The sequence below is a fragment of the Muntiacus reevesi genome, chromosome 2 (assembly GCF_963930625.1).
Source record: "Muntiacus reevesi chromosome 2, mMunRee1.1, whole genome shotgun sequence".
Classification (NCBI taxonomy): domain Eukaryota; kingdom Metazoa; phylum Chordata; class Mammalia; order Artiodactyla; family Cervidae; genus Muntiacus; species Muntiacus reevesi.
Genome location: NC_089250.1, coordinates 34,623,547 through 34,645,293, shown reverse-complemented (window position 1 = coordinate 34,645,293; position 21,747 = coordinate 34,623,547). Strand labels below are relative to the sequence as shown.

Genomic DNA, 21,747 nt, shown 5'->3' with positions numbered 1-21,747 from the left:
TCCTGTCTTCTTTAAAAATCTTCTCCCTTCAATAAACTCCCAACAATAAATCTTAAGGTTGTCTGTGAAGACCCATGTATATCCATCTCTGGTTGAAACCGAGATGTCTGATTCTATGTATACAGGTGATGCTTACCTCATTGTACTCTGGTTATTTCTATTCATAGAGTTAAAATGGGGAATCTGAGGAATATGTCACCCTCTGTGGATTCTTTCTGGACATCAGTAAAGGAAGGTTGATTCCTTTGCTTGCCAGGTCCCAGGAGCTTAGCATTTACTTGAAAGTAGCATGTAGAATGGCTTCCCAGGTGTCACTAGTGGTAAAGAATCTGCCTGCCAGTGCAGGAAGCCTAAAGAAACTCAGGTTTGATCCCTGGGTTGGGAAGATCCCCTGGAGGAGGGCATGGCAACCCACTCCAGTATTCTTGACTGGAGAATCCCTTGGACAGAGGAGCCTGGTGGGCTACCGTCCATGGCGTCACAAAGAGTTGGACGTGACTGAAGTAACTGAACACGCATGCACAGCCATGTAGAAAGTTTTACAGAGCCTGCAATCATCCCTTCCCTGTACTATGTACTATTGGCACTTGGGTTTTCCCTGATGCTGGTTCTCAGTGTTTACAAGTGACAGGCTACATTCAGGCTGGCAGATTTGGAAGTTCTTGTTGGCAAGAAACTTGGTCTTGGGAATCAAGCGGGGTTGTCTGATGTGGTCTCTTATTCTTGACAGGTTCTGCTTCCAACAGGCCTGGGGATGAAGGCTGCTGGTATTTTGGCCCTGATGGGCTGCCTGGTCACAGTCATTGAGCCCAAAATCTACACTCGATGTAAACTGGCAAAAATATTTTCGAGGGCCAGCCTGGACAATTACCGAGGCTTTAGCCTTGGAAACTGTGAGATTTCCCCCTTCCTGTTCTCTTTGTGCCCTTTAACTCTTCCTTGAGATGCCAAAGGCCCCTCCCGTACCCACTTCTGTTTGCTTCCTGTCCTTGCTCTGCCCCACCAGCGACGGCTGCTGGCTGTTTGCCTGTCCTCCACTATTGCTCTCCGGAGCTTCCCTCCTCCTCCCTGCCCATCCTGTCCTCACTCCTAGAGTCCTGTGTGATTGACACCAGTGAGGAAAGGAGAAAACAGCTTCCTCTGGCTGGCATTGCAAGGGGCAGACCTGATGTTTAGTCTGGTCCAGGGTCGGCCACTGACTAGGTGTGCCCCCCTGCCCATCCTGTGCCGCTCAGGCGTGCTACCGGCCCTGACACTCCCCAGGGCGTGTCGGGAGCAGAGCGTGGGTGTAATACGTGTAAGGGAGCGCTCCCCTGAGAGCAGGTAGGAGGAAACAATGAATTGCTTTTGTTGACACTCCTGGCTATTTCCCCCTCTAGGGATCTGCATGGCCTACTACGAGAGCCACTACAACACCACGGCTCAGACCCGGCTGGAGGACGGAAGCACCGACTACGGCATCTTTCAGATTAACAGTGACACGTGGTGCAGAAGTGCGAAGCTACAGGAAAAAAACCGCTGTCACGTGGCCTGCTCAGGTAGGCTTCTGATTCTGCAGATATTGCCCTTAGGAGCAGACAGGAAAGCTGGCCATGGAATATCCACCCATCTTCTGCTTTACGCAAAATTTGGAAGTTCAGATGTGCAAGTGGGTGTGTAAATAAATTATTATAAATTATTCAAGAGTTCCCCAAAGTGGCACTCACAACCTTGTGGTCAACTTGTCCAAAGATGGCTTATTCTATCCAGGGTGGGTTTTATGAAGCCCACCACAAAAGCCGGGGCCTGGACAAACGACCTGACTACCCTTCCATGCATAGAGAGGTTAAATTTGTTCATTAAGAAGGAGAAAGCTGTTTGCTAGCTGCTTTCCGTAAGCAATCCACTCAAAAGATGCAGTTGATGCTTCTTTATACAGAATGAAACAAATTCACTTCACATAGCACTTCTTCAACAGTAGAAATGATGCTAGAATTTATTTCTAAGTCTTTCTATTTAATCACTCAAGAAATATATGTGGGCATAGAATTGAGCATAGCAGGACTCTTTAGACATGAATTCTGGTATTAAGGAAGAGTGCTTATACAAAGTTATATAAATGACTGTAAATAGGTGTGAGCTTCAGAGGAAAGAGATGTTATTACTAAGGTTATGGAAAGCTTTATAGGCAGCATGATATTTTATTTAATATTTGGAAAATAGATAAGATTTGGATATTCAAGGATAGAGAAGTGTTATTCCAGTTAAGAAGAACAAAAGAGCAAAAATGTGCATAAAATATAACAAGACATGTGGTTGGAAAGTTTGATGACTATCTGACCACGAAGGGCGCTGGGACCCAAGCCGAGGTGAGTGCCCTCAGCTGATTTCTGCCCGTAACAGGGAATCAGAATGGGTCAGTTAATTCGTCATTGCTTCAGAAAAATGAATGTGCAAGCTGGATATGAGAGAGATTAAAGAAGAGGCAGTTTAATTGCCCCTCCAATTGTTGAGGTGAGAAATAAACAGACCTGAATGATGGTCATGGCTGGCAATATAGAGAAGAGCATGCAAGAGACAGCAGTAGAAGGTTGAAGCAAAGTAAGTGACTGTCTTGTTTGCTCACCTGTAAAATGCAAACCCCATGAGGGCAGGAGTTCTATTTCAATCACTGATGCATTCTCAGTGCCTAGAATGCTCCCTGGCCATTGTTGGAGCTCAAGAAATATTCATTGACTAAATCAATGGAGGGAAGATAAAAAGGGTGAAGACAGGGAGCCATAAAATATTCTCCAGCAAAAATAAATAAATAAATAAATAAAATTAAAAAAAAATTCTCCAGCAAATTCCTTAAGAGCAGGAAATAAACTTTTAATTTCTCGTAGACATGCACAAGATAATCAGTAACCTAGTGTGAATGTATGAATGACTGCACACTGTGTTAATTTACCTAATAAATTAGTAGTCCCTGCCCCTACTTTACTACGGAATGCTCACTACCTCCTGAGGCCAACCACTCAATTTTTGGTCAGCCCTTATTTTAGAACATTCTTTTGTTGAGCCAAAATCCATCTCTTCATAGCATTCTCCCACTAATGCTGGTTTCTCCTTCTGGATTTATTAAAAACAAATTTTCTCTATTTTATATATTGTTGTTCTTCAGTCGCTTAGTTGTGTCCAACTCTTTGTGACCCCATGGACTGTAGCATGCCAATTTCCTCTGTCCTCCACTATCTCCTGCAGTTTGCTCAAATTCATGCCCATTGAGTTGGTGATACTATCTAACCATCTTATCTTCTGCTGCTCCCTTCTCCTTTTGCCTTCAACTTGTCAAATATTTGAAAATGATGATTAGGAGGTACCTCTCATCTCCAAATCTTATCTCCCAGGCTAAAACATTCAATACCTTCATTTTTCTACAGATATGACTTTTTAAAACCCTCCCCTTCCTGGTTAATCTCATTAGCATACCCTGTGAGCTAGCCACTAGAGTCTTCCAGTTAAATATGGCAGTTGGATGTATAAGTATTGTTCGAAGCTGAAAGTGAGAGGACTAATGGTGACTAATTTAGCAATTAGAGAAATCTCAATCCTAAGATGACCATGCGAAAGCCAAAAAGCAACCACGGGATCCCAAAAGAGCTCAGAAATCAACAACATCAGCTACTTCCAGAAACTGGGGTGAAGGCAGGCTAAAAATGGTATGATTAATTGGAAAGTCAGTTAAACAGCAGCTGACTCATCTCCTGATTCCATTCATCTATTGACTGCTCCTCCCAACCCTGGCAAGTTACTGGAGCTCTCTCTTGGACAGAATAGGTAGAAATTCTCTCATTGAAGGACCTCACCAACATCTGAGTGTGAGAGTTCCATCCTAAGAGGGAGTCAAGTTCCTGTAGTTCCAATCACCTCCCTCCACTCTGATCCCTGAATGATGGCAGCCAGCCTAGTCTTTCCAGAAGAGAAGACCCTAGTCTGGGGAATCCAGAGAGAGGAAAAGGAAAATTAGATTCTGAGTGGGGGCTTCCCTGTGGACAAACTAGCTAGATCTCCCTCAGTGAGATGCACAGTTGAAAATCCCCATCTCTGTACTGGACTCGTAAACAGCTTTTTTTTTTTTAAGCATCCTTCTCTTAAATAAGTGCAGCTAACTAGAAGTCTGCCAATGACTAGACTTCATAGGCTGTTACTGGCATGAGAAAATGAGACCACCACCAACAACAACAAAAACCAGATAAAAGTAATTTGTTGAAAGTATAGATTATGCAGCAAAATGAAAACTTCAAATGAAAAAAGCCTATTATTAATATCTTTGGTATATTTAATTTAGAATGAATTTCTTATAGACAGCATATAATTGAATGCTGCTTTTAGAGCTTGTCCAACAATCTCTGCTTTTTCACAGGAATGTTTAGATCATGAAACTTTTTCTGAAAGGAACAGATAATAAATATTTTATGTTTTCTGAGCCATATAGTCTCTTTTGTAATTATTCTACTTGCCATACAGCACAAAAGCAGCCACAGACAGTATAGAAATGAATAGGCATGATTGTGTTCTAATAAAACTTTATGTACAAAAATGGAGGGTGGGTCTGTGGGCCAAAGTTTGTACTGAACTTTGATTTAGATCATTTATATTTAATGTAATTGCTGATATGATAACTTTAAAATCCACCATGTTGTTATTTGTTTCCTATTTGTTCCATCTATCCATCTACTCTTGGTTTATTTTTCCTGAGTTTTGGATTAATTGAATATTTTCCAGTATTCGATTTTATTTCTATCATTGGCTTTTTAAGTATATGTGTGCATGCTTAATTAGTTGCTTAGTTGTGTCTGACTCTTTACAACCCCATGGACTGTAGCCCTCCAGGCTCCTCTGTCCATGAGATTTTGAGGCAAGAATACTGGTGTGGGTAACCATTCCCTTCTCCAGGGGATCTTCCCAATCCAGAGATCAAACCCGGGTCTCCTGCATTGCAGATTGATTCTCTACCATCTGAGCCACCAGGAAAGCCCTTATTAACTTCATTTCTGTTTTATTTTTAGCAGATCCTCTAGGGTTTACAATATGCATCACTTTCTACCTCCAAATAACATTATACCACTTCACATATAATAAAGTTGACACTTGAACAAGGTACTACTAAAACCTACCATTGATTAGAAGCCTTACCAACAGCATAAGCAGATGACTGACACATATTTTGTATATGTATTATATACTGTATTCTTACAATAGAGTAAGCTAGAGGAAAAAAAAGTTAAGAAAATGATAAGGAAGAGAAAATACATTTACTCTATCATATATACTGATTCTGTAAGCTTATGTTTATAAGATGAATCATCTGTCAGTACCTACATCAATTTTGTTTTAGATGATACAAAACACTGTAGATGTTATATATATTACTAACACTGGACACTAAAATGAAAGATAATGTGAAAAAGGAATTCATATTTATAGGTATAATGATTCATGCATTAATAACCAAGAAGCAACAATATGATCATTTTATGATCGCCTAGTGCTATCAATACAATTGCCTCATAATAGCCCAGCCTATACTCTAATGAATGGTTAGAAAATTTTAATGGCATGCAGTATTACAGTCATATCCATAATAAAGTATTGGAAGCATTGTTGCATTTTTAAATGAGAGAAAGAGACATATACTGTACGGTAATATAATTCTCTGAAGGCAAAGTTATAAAACAGGAAGGGAGCTAAAGTGAAAGCTGTTCAGTCGTGTCTGACTCTCTGTGATCCCATGGACTGTAGCTCTCCAGACTTCTCTGTCCATGGGACTCTCCAGGCAAGGATACTGGAGTGGGTAGCTGTTCCCTTCTCCAGAGGATCTTCCCAACCCAGGGACTGAACCCAGGTCTCCAGCATTGCAGGCAGATTCTTTATCATCTGAGCCACTAGGGAAGCCCAAGAGAGCTTACACATTGTTAATTTTATATTAAATAACACTCACCTTGTACCTATTAAGGATAGACTAAGTGCCTACAGAAGAGAAGGGGACAACAGAGGATGAGATGTTTGGATGGCAACACCAAGTCAATGCACAAGAGTCTGAGCAAGCTCTGGAAGTTGGCGATGGACAGGGAAGCCTGGGCGTGCTGCAGTTCATGGGGTCACAAAGAATTGGACACAACTGAGCAACTGAACTAAACTGAGTGCCTACATATATTTTATGCATTTATCATATATCTAACTTTTTATTAATTTTTGATATTGCTAGGCTATGTGGTCTACAAGTGTTTTCAAACTGTCACAAATCACAAAAAAAAAAAAGTTTCCAATGTATTCATCAAAAAAAAATCCAAACCAATGTTTTTCAAGGATCTGCTGCATAAGAATTTTATACTACTGTGGTTCAATTTTCCCCATCATGTCTTCTGTGCTAAGTTGTCGTCCTTTTTACTTCCACACGTTATACACTTCACAATGCTTTTAAAAAATAATTTTATTTATTTTTGGCTATGCTGGGTCTTTGTTGCCATGTGGTCTTTTTCTCCAGTGGCAGCAAATGGAGGTTACTCTCTAGTTATGCTCAGGCTTCTCATTGTGGTGGCTTCTCTTGTTTCAGGGCATGGGCTCTAGGGCGCGTGGGCTTCCGTAGTTGCAGTCATGGGTCCCCGGGATCTGGAGCACAGGTTCAGTAGCTGTGGCATATGGGCTTAGTTGCTCCAAAGCATGTGGGACATTCCCAGACCAGCGACTAAACCCGTGTCTCTTGCGTTGGCAGGCAGATTCTTGACCATTGAGCCTCCAGGGAAGCGTGATGAATGCATTTTTACATACATTACATGCGTGCTCTACACCTCACAACATGTATAGACACAGTACATTTTTTTTTTTATTATTTTTGCTTTAAATTACTATCTTTTAAGTAAAATGTTCAGATGAGAAGGATCTCTTTATATTTACCACACAATATTTATCATTTGGGGCTTTCCAGGTGGTTCAGTGGTAAAGAATCCATCTGCCAATGCAAGAGGCTCAGATTCTATCCCTGGGTTGGGAAGATGCCCTGGAGGAGGAAATAGTAACCCACTCCAGTATTCTTGCCTGGAAAATTCCGTGAACAGAGGATCCTGGCGTGCTGCAGTCCATGGGGTCACAAGAGTCAGATACAACTGAGCACACACACATTTACCAATTACCACATTCTCTATACCTTTGGTGCCTTCATTTGGACACACAGTTAAGGGCTATTTTCTTTCAGCCTAAAGAACATCCTTGAACAATTTCCTGGAGTAGAATTCTTCTAGGAAGCATCTTTCTGCTTTTGTGTGTCTGAAAATGTCTATATTGCATTTTCTTCTACAAGAGATATTTTCTATGTATATAAAACTCTAAGCTGAGAGATGGAGAAGGAAATGGCAACCCACTCCAGTATTCTTGCCTGGAAAATCCCATAGATGGAGGAGCCTGGTAGGCTACAGTCCATGGGGTAGCAAAGAGTCGGACCCGACTGAGAGACTTCACTTTCACTTTCAAGCTGACAGATATTTCTCTCTCAGCTTACTAAATATGTCCATTATCTTCTGCTTGACTTGTTTATTATGAGAAATCAGTGATTTTTTCACTTGAGTTCCCTGTGTGTATCTTGTCCTTTTTCTCCATCCCCTTTTACAATTTTTTATCAACAGTATCTAGCAATTTGATCACAAATGCCTATATTTTTGTTTTTATTTTGCTTGGTATTCACTAAAATTTTGGATCCCTGAGTGAATAATGTTTAAACTTTCTCCTTCTAAGAGTCTAATAACACACATGCTAGATCATTTTTATATTCCCATTGGTCACCGAGACTCTTTTTTTTTTCAGACTTTTTCCCTTTCTGTGTTTTATTTTCAATCATTTTATGTTCAAGATCTCTGATCATTTTTGTGAAGTGCCTGATCTATTAAATTCAGCAATTGAATGTTTCATTTCAGATATTGTATTTTTTCAATTCCAGGTAATTATTTCTTTCATTTGATTGATGTTTTCCTATAAATCTGTGCTATCAATAAACATATTTATAAGCACTGTTTTATTTTTTTTTAATAAGCACTGTTTTAAATTTCTTATCTAATTCAATCATCTCTGTCATTTCTAGGTCTTTCTCCTGGCTGTGAGTTATGTTTTCATACCTTTTTGTACATATGATCAATTTTTTACTGGATACTAGATTGCATGTATATTACATTGTTGAGTGTCTGGATTATGCTGTGTCCCTTTAAGGATTATTCAAGGTCATCTTGGCAAGCAGTTGATTCTGGTCTGGTTCATTCTAGAGTAGTCTTTATGGGAGGGCTTGTGCAGCCTTACTATCAAGGTATTTATCTACAGCATCTCTTTTTTTTTTTTTTTTTTTTTCATTTTAATATTATTTTATTAGTTGGAGGCCAATCACTTCACAACATTTCAGTGGGTTTTGTCATACATTGACATGAATCAGCCATATAGTTACACGTATTCCCCATCCTTATCCCCCCTCCCACCTCCCTCTCCACCCGACTCCTCTGGGTCCTCCCAGTGCACCAGGCCCGAGCACTTGACTCATGCATCCCACCTGGGCTGGTGGTCTGTTTCACCATAGATAATATACATTCTGTTCTTTCAAAACATCCCACCCTCACGTTCTCCCCCAGAGTTCAAAAGTCTGTTCTGTACTTCTGTGTCTCTTTTTCTGTTTTGCATATAGGGTTATCGCTACCATCTATCTAAATTCCGTATACATGTGTTAGTATACTGTAATGTTCTTTATCTTTCTGGCTTACAGCATCTCTTGAATAAACCAGGACTCAGCAAAGTCTCTCTCCTCTGGCCAGTAACAGATCACGTCTGCCCGTGTGAGCCGTGCAATTGCTAAGGTTCCTGGTAGCAGTTTTCTAGTTACTCTCATGGAGTTTTTCAAAGACTCAGAGATCTCTCTCTGCAGAGTTCTGGCACACTCCTCTGTGACTCTGTCCTCAAAGGGACCCCTTTCCATAAATTCCAATTGTCTTGGCTTCTGATCTCTGTCTCCTCTACTTAGATTGCCATGGTCTGCCTGGATTCTACCTTTGTGGTCTGGAAAGTGCCTCTGGGCAGAAAGTCACAGCAATCCCAACGTTCACCTCATCTGGTTTCTATCCCTCAAAGATTCTGCATTCGTTGTTGTCTAGTTGTCTAGCTGTTACAGTAGGAGAGAAAATCTCTAGTGCATCATGGCCAAGCTTGACTTTATGTGCAGTTTACTAACTGAATATTGTTCAGTGGAACAATTAACGAAGTGTGGGCTAAACGTATATTTACAAGACAACAGTGGATTCTCAGAAATTAAAATGCTAGATGGCTTATGGTTAGAGGTGAAGGATCACTCATATCTGTTTTCTCATAAAAAGAGCTTGGGATTTTTAGGGAAAGCTTTAAAATAGAAAACAGGATGTTGGTTTTATATCCTAATCACCCTCCATGACTGTCCTCCCCCAGCCTCAGGCCAGAGAGTCTATAATTAGCGACAATGTCATTCTGTCCCATGGATTACAGAAGTAAGGCTATTCGTCATGGAAACCTGGAAACAACCTAGCATTGGGGTGTGTGAGCAGCGTAGGTGGCATCTCATGTGTGTACAAAGTACACGCACCTCATGCCCATCTACTGAAGCTAGTCCTCTTCTCATTCCCAGACCAGACCATATGCCTCAAATGGCTGTCAACCATCCCCAAATTATTTGACCACAGTCTTTGTTATATAGAGATATAAATTCACCTATGTATACACACACACACGCATATAATAATATAATAGCCATTTTTGTTTCCCTCCAGTAACTTAGTCCTTATTAAAATAGATTTTAAGAAAGCAGTCATTGCCTCCTGTATCTAGTATAGCCCACCTGTATCAATCTCTGTTTCTCCTACCAGCCTGGTATCTGAGTTGGCTGTTGCCACTTCAGAAAGGTCAAGGAGATGTAAATTCTGGGCAAGGTAGTGACACTTTTATGGGGCCAGGGGGATGTTGAGGAGAGGCTGGTTTTGCAGTAGAACGCCACTGAAAAGAAATGGTTCTTTTTGTGTAGATTGTTGCTGTTTTCTGTTGTTGGATGGGGGAGAATAAAAAATTCCCTTGAATGATGTTTGATATTCAACAGAACCCTCTCCTTATCCGTGTGTGACTGGACAGAATTGTCTATGTGAACACTGAGCAGAAGCCACTATTGGCTCAGGTCCTTGTACATACGTGCTCCCTGGGCTCATTTCTGCCCCTTTGCTGCCCCACTGTGGTGATTTCACTATGTTTCCACATTTTAGCCCAGAGCCAGGTTCTTTATTCCCCCGCCCCCTACCCCTTTAACATATTTTTGCAAAGAAATTCAAGGTTCCATGCAACTTGTTGTTGTTTGTTTTTTGGTCTTTGCAAAACATCTCACTTGTGCAATAAAATGGTAGAACAAAGTGGGACACTGACAAACACTTTCCATGGATTGTACAGCCTGAGCCTGCAGCACCTACCCTTCCCACCAACCTGTCCACAGCATCTCCAGACTAGCAACCTGCTTCACCCCCAGTGGGACCCTTGTTCTCCGCGTGCAGGTCTAGCAGAATATCCTCTGTAGATCACAGATACAGTCTCCTCTGCCCACTTCTGCTTCCACCCATTCTTCTACAGGTGTGGATCCCTAACAAAAACACCTTGCACCCCAAGCTCACCTCCACATCTACTTCTGGAGAACGCAACCTGAAACAGAAATGATGTTGGGTTTTTTTGTTTATTTGCCTTTTCCTGTCATATTCATGTTGAGACGGATTTTGAGGTCACTTCTGGTGAAGTGATATGAGTTAATACATTTTCAGTTGAAAGATTTGTTATGTCTGAAAGCCATAGAAAAAGTAATAAAGGCAAAGGTTTCACATAAAGCTTAAAGTTTTCTGCATGTGAAAAATACTTTGGGTATAAAAAAAAGTTAATGCACAAACCAGAAAGCTATAATAAATAGAAGTTTAATCATTACATATAAAGAGATCTTACATGCCAAATTAACATGAGTAAAGAAAACACTACTATCCTGTCTAACTTTTATCTTTCTTTAGGACATAAACATTTTCCTATTGTGTTTTCCCTTAAACACTTTTCAAAAAAAAAAAATTTTTTTTTTCCTATTGTGTTTTCCCTAAACACACTTCCAAAAACCTTTCAGGGATGGTCTAGTCCTCTACCAAAGAGTCCTAAACTTTAAGATGTGGATGGCCTAGAAACAAAAACAATCCTTTCTTTGTGAAGAAGTGGAACAAAAAAAAAGAGAGACAGCTCATAGTTTTTCCAACCTTCCTGCTCCAAAATGCAGTGAGAAAAGTGAAGAAAATCCGATTTGGGCTTCCCCTCCTCCAACAGCAAATTCTCAGCTAACCCTCTACTACTCTCTCTTATAGCCTTGATCACTGACGATCTCACGGATGCAATTATCTGTGCCAAGAAAATTGTTAAAGAAACGGATGGCATGAACTACTGGTAAGAGTCTTTCCTTGGGAGACAAGCTGACATGGGTGAGACCCTTAGTGTGTGTGTCCATCAGAGTTGCAGGGGATGGGAACAAGGTCACCTCTGCAGAGTGGTCCAGTGATTTCCACTTGACCTTGTCTATGTCGTCTTCCATCACTGTGTGGATGTGCAGTGAACCTGGGATTAGTATGGGGAGTAGAAGTTTAGGGAGTCAGAATTATTTGCAATTGCTTTTCACATCAAGATGTTCCAAACAATGAATAGAGGGCTGTTTTCTCATGTGAACTGGAGAACATCAGTGAAGACAATACACCAGAAGAAAAAGCTCCAGCTTGCTCTAAATTTGGATAAGATTTGGGAAGTCAGTGGCAGTGAGAGGAAACTAACCATGTCGGTTTCATGAGACATTGACAGGAAACTTCCCCAGGTGGTGTGTGAGCTATGGCTTAGCCAGTGCACACCAGCTCTCTGTGGCTGTGTTTTCTTGTGAACGTTGCTGATTGGGTCACTCACTTGCAGAACCCAAATTTTAAGAGAGGTGGATGTTTAACTAAATGCCCCCATCCTTATAAAAGTTGTCTGCTTGTTGCTGAGGTTCATATAGACTAGGAGAAAACCAGGGAGAGGAAAGTCTTAAGGCAAAAGGGATGGAGTCTTTAGATCAGGACTTAGATCAGGGCCAGAAACAAATGATGCTAAAGCCTGGGCACTGCTGGTTAAGTGGGTTCCTTGTCTGTGGTTTTTGAGCCTCAGCGCATTTGGACTGTCACACTTGCTCTGTTGTTCCTTCTTCCCTTTCCTCCCCAGGCAAGGCTGGAAGAAGAACTGTGAGGGCAGAGACCTGTCTGAGTGGAAAAAGGGATGCGAGGTTTCATGAATTGGACAGTACCAAGGATGCCTCATGTCGGCCCCTAGTGAGAGTGGTCATGTCATCTTGTCCTCCATCCTCCTGATGGTCCTTCTCAAAGTTGGATAGGGAGAGTTAAGCTATATTTTTAAGGAAATAAATATTTCCATTTAAATGTCTTGACTTCACCCTGACTCAGTTTCAATGATGTCATCATAGCACAAGGTTAAGACTTGAAAAGTCACCTATAAAATGTTCTAGTCCTAGGAGGAGCAAACTTCTCATCTTTATGGCTGCTTATTTTAAAAATACAATTCTCAGGTCCAGGGGAACACTAGAGGAATGACTGTAGTTTGCTGACCTCTGTCCTGGAGCACTGAGTCCTTCTCCTCGTCATCGGATGGATAGCCCTTTCTCAGCTCAGCTGTCCTGGAGAGAATGTTCCCACTTCCTCCAGGCAGTTGTGAGAAACATTCTAATGGGACCAAATACTTAAGTTGCAGCTCTTAGCTCCAGTGTTCCCCATGTATTCCAACATCTATTTAAGTTTAATCTATCAAAAACCCTGGTGGCTCAGACAGTAAAGAATCCACCTGCAATGCAGGAGACCTGGGTTCGATCCCTGGGTTGGGAAGATCCCCTGGAGGAGGGCATGGCAACCCACTCTAGTATTCTTGCCTGGAGAATCCCCATGGGCAGAGTCCATGGGATTGCAAAGAGTCAGACACGACTTAACAACTTTTACTATCACTATCAAAAACCACACTTACATCCTCAGGGCAAAATTGTTTCTAGACTTATATTTTATTAGTTTGGTCTGGAAACTGACCTGACTATCTAAAAGATACTTCATTACCTGAAACTGTGGGCTGAGAAGCCCAGATCCCAAAGATATTCCCAGGATGCTTTCTGCTCCATGCAGAGATGGTTTCTCTTTTGGGCGGCTCTGCTATGCTAAGTTTTGTCTTGTCCATTCTCTGTCCTGGCTAGAGTTAGATGTGGTTGGGCTATCTTGTTAGAACTTCAGAGTCAAGTTGAATGCAATCTGACCTCGAGAATGCACTAACTTGAGGTTTGTTGGAAAAATGGTTATGCTTGGAAATATGTTGCCTGGTTGGAAGGAAGTCCTCACTAGTCAGGTCGATGGGTTTTATGATAGCACCAAAGTAACCCATAAACACTCTCTCATTGCCAACTGCCTGGGTTTTACTGTTGGCTCATTTCACATCCACAGGCTTTTCTCACAGGAATAGGCTTTAAAAAATCTGAATGCTACTTGCCAAACAAGTAAACTTTTATATATGTCTAAACAAACATAATCCTGTGACAATTTGACAGGCATTACAAAGCATAGGGGGAAAAAAACTTTTGAAACTTCTGATATAAGAATCAAAAAACAATTCTTTAACAGGATTGAAGAAAATCTACAAAATTGAGAGTCCATTAAGCTATACTAAATTAATAATCAGTACTTGTAAAAGTCCATAAATATGTATTTTTCATTATTATTGTCATTCATCTACCTCACAGTACCATTCTTAGCCAAATCTCCTGCATTGTTAAAACCAGTGGTGCCATGTTAATGACTTATGTGGGCGTGGAACCAGGTGCCAGTCATTCAAAGACTAGAGGAAATTTTTTTTAACAACAACAACAAAAAGAGTGTTTTGAAATCCAAAATGAAGGGGAACTGGCTGGCCCTACAATTTGATTGACCTCTGTGCAAAACTCGTAAGTGCTCTAAGCATGCAAACCTACTATTTCTCTCCTCAAATGTTTCATTTAGTGTTTCCATAAATAATAATTTAGGATAAAAAATGCATGGTCCTGGATAATTTTCCACAATCAATGCCCTCTGAAATTCAAGAGGAAAATATTACTCCTATTCCCTAATTATCTTTATTTAACAAAATTATATTAAAATAAACAACTAAGATCTATATTCCCGTTTATAGTTTCTAAAAGTGAAATTCAGTCAGCTGTATCTAACTCTTTGCAACTCCGTGGACTATAGCGCACCAGGCTCCTCTGTCCATGGAATTCTCCAGGCAAGAATACTGAAGTGGGTTGCCATGCCCTTCTTCAGGGGATCTTCCTGACCCAGGGATTGAATTCAGGTTCTCCCCCATTGCAGGCAGATTCTTTACCCTCTGAGCCACCAGGGAAGCCCTCACTCCTATTTCCTAATTATCTTTATTTAACAAAATTATATTAACATAAACAACTAAGATCTATATTCCCTTCTACAGTTTCTAAGGCACTTGGAAATAGATTTTCAGTTTCTCCTAACAACAACATAAAAAAAAACAAATCTAAAAGATGAAAATCATTTCTTTCAGTTGAGGAGTAGACATGGCCTGAGAAAGCACGACAGACTTCACCGTCATCCAGGGCAGCTGCTCCATGGAGTGTCAGGTTGCTAGGAGTTCCTGATGGGCTATGATATCCTGGATGGAAATTCACACAACCAGCTTCCAAAAGAGCCAGTGCCTGGGAGAGCTGGGGGTGCAGGGGAATGCAGGGGCACCCCAGCTGGGGCAGAGTTTCTGGACCACAATGAGCTTCCTCTAGGGACCTCAAGGCAGCTACACAGCATGATGACTTGGCTAGGTGACCATCTCTTTGCCTCGTTTTCTTTCTGTCTCACATCCAGTTAGTGCTACAGTTCAGGAGACTGGGGGAAAGAGGCACATGCAAACCATCTGAATCACAGAGACACAGCACATCCGTGTCAGTTGATCCTTCTGCAACAGCAGAAAGGTCAGAGGCCAGGTGGTAACGAACAGCCTCACTGGAGAGGGGAAGGGGAAGAAAGACAAAGAATATATTTTCTTACCCAAGGCTGCAACTTGAAAATTTTTACCACGAGACCTCCTTATTGATGGGTTGTGCTTCCTTGATAACCCAAATGAAACCATGAGCGTTGAAACATGGTGTTTGCCTTTCCTGGCTTATGGTCCCTTTATCAGGCGATCTCTGGTTTTCACAAGTATACATATTCATAATTCAACATATAGAAACTATTCTTCAAAACTTTAAAAATATTCTCCTCAATGATAACCACTTAATGATAGCTACCATTAACGCTTCTGGCTTTCTTTCCAATTTTTTTTTTACTTTTTATAAAGTTGGAATTATGGAGCTTTATTTTTGTAGGCCACACTTTTCACTTACTATGCTCCAAGGTTTCCCCCAATTAATATTTTCTAAAATATCTGTGATCCATGAGAACAGCACCATAGCGACTGTGCTGTCCCATAATTCATTTCCTCTTTCCCTTATTACTGCAGGTTTGGGTTAACCAGGAGCGTTTTCAGGTCTGGATTCTAGGCCAATTTTTGCAAAGGGCTCTTTCTTTCCCCACTACGTATTCTCCTCCAAACTTCACCAAAAGCTCTCAGTCCATAATTTTATGAGGTCTATGTTTCCACAGACTCCTTGACCACTTTGGGGGTGACTTCAACAGAAAAATATGATATCGGGTCACATTTTCCAAACAATTATATATATTAGGCCATTTGGTCTGACACTGAGAGAAAAGACTTAAAGTGGGTGCTGTTCTGAAAAACCTGACCCTCCTGTTACCATGCTGTTTCCCCTCCTGTGAAGTGGGAATAATATCTGACATACACAGCTGTGGTGGGGATTAGCCACAGCGTTAGAAGCACATAGGGGTTCCCTGGTGGTTCAGATAGTAGAGAATCTGCCTGCAATGCGGGAGACCTGGGTTTGATCCCTGGGTTGGGAAGATCTCCTGGAGAAGGAAATGGCAACCCACTCCAGTATTCTTGCCTAGAGAAAACCACAGACAGAGGAGCCTGCCAGGCTACAGTCCGTGGGGTTGCAAAGAGTTGGACACAACTGAGCAACTCACATTTTCACACTGAGAAGCACATGGCACAAACCACCCTTTTAATAAAAATCAGTTTATTGTTGTTTAGTCCAAGTCAGATCCGACTCTTTTGCGACCCCGGGGCTGTAGCCTGCCAGGCTCCTCTGTCCATGGGATTCTCCAGGCAAGAATTCTGGAGTGGGTTGCCATTTCCTTCTCCAGGGGAGTTTCCCAACCCAGGGATCAAACCTGTACCTCCTGCATTGGCAGGCAGATTCTTCATCGCTGAGCAACCAGGGCTTCCCTAAAGGGCTTCCTTTATTCTTATTCTATTTCTATTGATACACTGTTCTTTCTTCAGTAGGTTGAACAGGTGATTTCTAACAGGGACTGCAGACAATTCAGTAGGTGGAATTACATTTGGGGTGAAACAATGGCATTTCCTGAAGGGAGAGGGGGAGATCTTCTCTGACGGAACCTGCCAGCGACACAGAGGCCGAATTTGTTTCACCAGGTCTGCGCTGCGCTGCTCGATTTCCAGCCCACAGGGTGAAAAGTTAAAGGCATCTCTAGACTGCCCCACCCTCCCGCTACCACGCCCCCACTGGCAGCATAATTCTTGGCAGGGAAGAAAAAATAAATCTATAGTTGGCCTTGAAAAGCATTCATGCAAAATAAAGCCAGGATTCATAAGTAATCGGACTTCTGCATCAGTTTTCAAAACAGTATCCTGTTACCAGCTAAAGCAAACAGAGTGGTTTCAGCCCCGGGAACTGACAGGGAGTGCAGAGGGCAGATTGGAAAAGATTAAATATTTGTGCAAAGACCCACACCCCCTTCCTTCACAAAGGGCCGCCTGCATTAGGAAGAAAGGGAAATGGGAATCAGGGGAAGGGGATGCAAGAATTAAGAAGAGAGCCTTATCTTTGCAGAGGAAGAGCTGGTTTTGGAGGAGGAAGTGGAGAAGGGGAAAAGGGGAGAATGAGGTGAGGCGGGCACAGCCTCTGGGCACTGCAGCTCCTGTCTTGGGCACTGAGGCCACACTTTTGACCCAGGCAGTGGAGTCCGGCCAAAGGGCTAAGGCAGGGAGTAGACAGAACAGGATGGTGAGAGTTTTAACACTGCCAGGCTGTGATGGCAGAGAGGGACACGGTGTCAGCAGTGCTGCGTTAACTTCTAGGGGCTGGAGGAGGGGAAGGCGGGTGGCACGCAGGCCCATGAAGGGCACTGTGTGTATCCGGCAGGCTATCCAAAGAAAAGGCCAAGATGGTAAAAATTTGCCTGCAGTGCAGGAGTCCCAGGTTTGATTCCTGGGTCAGGAAGATTCCCCCAGAGAAGGATATGGCAACCCACTCCAGTATTCTTGATGGAGAATCCCACACACAGAGGAACCTGGTGGGTTACAGTCCATGGGGTTGCAAAGAGTCAGACACGACCGTGTCTGACTAACACTCATATCCAAAGCAAAAGACAGACCAGAAAAGTGAGGTTTTTGAAAATTGTTAAAAGTTGCAATTTTCAACTCCACTGACAGTCTATCAAAGTCAGCTTCTGCCTTTTTAGTGGCTGCCAGGAACTTGGAATTAAAAAAGAAGAAGAAGAAAGAAAGAAAAAACTCCCACAGTAATGTTTTGTGCAGGCAGCCGGGAGCTGACAGATACGAGGAGAATCTTTCAGGAGCTGGGATTTTTCTGTGGACTTTGGAACTCCTCTCGGCCCTACCAGGAGGACTAACACAGGATGCTGTGCCGAAAAAGCAGTCCTGAGGAGCCGTTTGAACCCAGCTCCAATGACGCACAGGAGGGGGAGGAGGAGCCGCACCCAGGGGAAGGACAGCCTGGGGTCCTGTGGGCAGGCTTAGAGTCTGTGCCAGAGCAGGGGTCCTCAACCCTCACGGAACAGAAGCATCCCTGGGAGGTTTTTTAAAAAATGCTGATGCCCAGGCCTGGCTCACTTGGGCTAATCAGGCTCCCTGGAGGTTTTTTTTTAAAACTCCCAATTCTAATGTGAGGTCAAGGCCTTGAACTTCCAGAGAGAGACTCAAAGGGACCCTGACGGGGACAGGCCTTCCTCTGCCTCTTGGGTCCTAGTCTCCTCATTGGGAGAAGAACATCAAGTACCCCCATGTTCCTGGCCTCATCCTGGGTCCTCAGGAAGCCATTTCCCTCAGAAGGCTTAGCACCAATCCCTGGACCTGAGGATCTGACCCCAGGCATCCAAGCAGACAGGGGAGATGGAAACTAATCTTTTGGTGTTGAGCACACCATAGTGTATACAGTAGAAATATAATGCTATACCCATGAAAGTTATATAATGTTATAAACCAAGGTTTTTTTGAAAAACAGTTAAAAAAAGGGGGGGGGGAGAAAAGGAGTAGAAATCATACAATCACAACTTAAGATTACCAAAGGGGAAAGAGGGAGAGGGATAAATTAGGAGCTTGGGACTAAGAGATACACACTATTATTAATACATATGAAATAGAGAAATAATAACAATATGCTATACAGCACAGGGAACTATACTCAATATCTGGTAATACTCTATAATGGAAGAGAATCTGAAAAAGAACATATGTATAACCGAATCCATTTGTTATACACCTGAAACTAACATCAACTGTGTGCATGCTCAGTGGTGTCAGACTCTTTGCGACTCTGTAGACTGTAGCCCTTTTCATACTGTTCATGGGGTTTTCAAGGCAGCAATACTGAAGTGGTTTGCCATTCCCTTCTCCAGTGGACCATGTTTTGTCAGAACTCTCCACTATGACCCAGCCGTCTTTGGTGGCCCTACACGGCATGGCTCATAGTTTCATTGAGTTAGACAAGGCTGTGGCCCATGTGATCAGTTTGATTAGTTTGATTAGGCAGGAAGACAGGGGGATGACAGAGGATGAGATGGTTGGATGGCATCACCAACTTGATGAACATGAGCTTGAGCAAGCTCTGGGAGTTGGTGATGAACAGTGAAGCCTGGCATGCTGCAGTCCATGGAGTCACAAAGAGTCGGACATGACTGAGGGGATTTCCTGACCCAGGGATCAAACTCGAGTCTCCTGTATCTCCTGCAGTGGCAGGTGGATTTTTTTGCACCACATGGGTACTTCACAAATAAAAACAAAACTGAGACTCAGGAGATGCAGGTTCAATTCCTGAGTTGGGAAGGTCCCCTGGAGGAGGAAATAGCAACCCCATTCAGTATTCTTGCCTGGGAAATCCCATGGATGGAGGAGCCTGGAGGACTATAGTCCATGGGTTCACAATGAGTCAGATATAATTGAGCAACTGAGCTGATTAGCATCCAAAACAGATAGATTCCCAGTGTGTGGCCCTGGGCTAAGTGTTACACGGAACACTCTGCATCTCTCCCTCTGCAACGCTGGCTGAGACACATACAGGACTGAGATGATGCGCCATTTCCACAGCCACCTTCAGGGTTTACACCTTGACACCTCAGTTGATGGTTCCCAACCCTAACTGCCACAGGGCTCATGTGGAGCTTTCAGAAAACATTCGTGTCTGCCCTCACCCTACCCCAGACTCTTATTTACTTCATCTGCAGAGGGTATCAGCGTTTACTTGTAAACCTGTACCTCTGATGGGCACCCGGGTTGAGATGCTACAGGAGGAGACGGAGCTGGAGAGAGCAAAGCTGGGCCCCGTGTAATCTGTGTGCCGACCGGAGGGCGTGTACTAAGCTAATCACTCCCAGCTGCAGGGTGAGTGAAACTGAGTGGGTTTATAAGCTGCTTAAAGTTTAATAATCCAAAATATAGAGTGCCTTTAGCACCATGTAAGAGGAAGAGGACCAGCTGGGGAAGGAGGGATCCAGGTTTTGATCCTGGTTGTGCCAACTCTCCTACTTCCCAGAGGCTGCTTCCTGCTTGAAGGTGGTGGGCAAGACCTCAGCTCCAGCCCCATCTCTGCAGCCTAGAGAGTGACTCGGACCCTCCTAGCCTCTGCCTCATCTTCAAATCTGATAATAGTGTTATCCATGGGACTGCGATGGGCACTCAAGTGCCTCACAAGAACTCTAGCTCACAGCAAGTGCTCCATACTTTTTTATTATTATTTTTACTATGGGTTAGCCCAGCAGACCTCCCAGAGCAGAAAGAACTGCATACTTTTCATCTTCAGTGAACTGCAAAGTATCATCAGGGAGTATTACCATCACTGACCTCTTGGCTTTAATTAGGCTTAAGTCAGGACACAAGCTGGGCCAATTCCAAGGTTTCTGGGAGCTGAACACAAGGGTTTCTTACTCACACTCCTCAACACTACAAGAAGGACTTTTGACTCTAAAATTGAGTGGGTTCTGAACAGCCCCATCCTAATCAACTGGGGAACCACAGGAAGGTTGACCAAGCAGTCTTATAATGGCTTATAGTTTCTTTCTCATGTGAAGCTGAGTGAAAACCAAGCTCTTGGGGCTTGGAAGAAGCCTGCAGACAAAGCAACCACAAGAACTGGACCAAGTTGGCCAAATTAGGGGGGAAAAAAATCAGGTGAGCACTACTAAATTCTGAACATTTTAAGTTATTTTTTTATTGAAGCATAGTTGATTTACAATGGATATTGTAAATGCTCCTACAGTAGATCCTAGCAAAGTTGAGGCATCTGAAATGCTTCTGCAGCATAGGTCAGAAACTGCAGAAATTTTCTGAACTTTCTCTTTTGTGCTTTTACTAGGAGTGCTGCCAAATGTACACTCCAAAAAGCTACTGAGTTTCCTAACTTTATGGACTTGGGTAAATAGAATAATCGAGAGCACGTAGCACCAGGATGAGCTTTGCAGGTGGCTTAGTGGGTAAAGAATCCGCCTGCAATGCAGGAGACACGGGTTTGATCCCTGGGTCAGGAAGATGCCCTGGTGGAGGGCATGACAACCCACTCTAGTATTCTTGCCTGGAGAATCCCATGGACAGAGGAGCCCGGCAGGCTATAGTCCATAGGGTAGCAAAGAGCTGGACACGACTTAAGTGACTGAGCATGCATGTAGCACCAGAATTATTATTAAGGCATCAGTCCATTTGATCTGACATTCCTTTTATCCACTTAGGGAACTTTTGCTGTGTCTAATGGCACAGCATATGGTTTGTACCCACCAACTTGGGTACCCAAGAAGTAACCTGCTACCTGTTTGAACAATAAAAGGGTGGGAGGAGGGAAGAAAACCATCAACTAAATTCTAAAAATATCCTGCCGCAATGCATATAAAATGTTTGGCATGTGGGGTCATGGTTTGCTAGCTGATCCATCAGTGTTCCATATGTGATAGATTAATGTGGTAATGCAGAGAATAGTAATAATAATGTTACTAAGTCCAAGTTTATACTGCTCACCACTCCACAGGCCAATAAATCAAGAAACAAGTTGTTGGGGCAAGGATTTCTTTGGAAAGCCAGCAGACTGAGAAGATGGTGGACTAATGTCCCAAAGAACCATTTTTACCTAAGTTAGAATTCAGGCTTCTTTTATACTAAAAGGGGAGTAGGTATGGCTGATTGTTGCAAACTTCTTGGTGCTTGAATCCTTTTTTCTTGCAGCTGTCCATATAGGTCAGGCCATACTGTTCCTATAAATCTCCAACAAGACAAATATTC

The 21,747-nt window shown here is 42.6% G+C and overlaps 1 protein-coding gene across 1 annotated transcript; it reads left to right on the top strand.

Annotated features, from left to right (window-relative positions):
- The first annotated feature begins 754 nt into the window (after positions 1-754).
- LOC136157818 (lysozyme-like protein 1) lies at positions 755-12,407 on the top strand. Its single transcript, XM_065919583.1, has 4 exons — positions 755-893; positions 1,380-1,538; positions 11,394-11,472; positions 12,271-12,407. Exons 1-4 carry the CDS (start codon positions 755-757, stop codon positions 12,338-12,340), a joined length of 447 nt encoding a protein of 148 aa, XP_065775655.1. The 3' UTR covers positions 12,341-12,407.
- Positions 12,408-21,747: the final 9,340 nt, after the last annotated feature.

Excerpts from the sequence above, each read along its gene's own strand:
- LOC136157818 (XM_065919583.1), top strand. The coding sequence starts at position 755 with ATGAAGGCTGCTGGTATTTTGGCCCTGATGGGCTGCCTGGTCACAGTC. Across the intron at positions 894-1,379 it reads AGGCTTTAGCCTTGGAAACT|GGATCTGCATGGCCTACTAC; the intron begins GTGAGATTTCCC and ends TTCCCCCTCTAG. Across the intron at positions 1,539-11,393 it reads CTGTCACGTGGCCTGCTCAG|CCTTGATCACTGACGATCTC; the intron begins GTAGGCTTCTGA and ends TCTCTCTTATAG.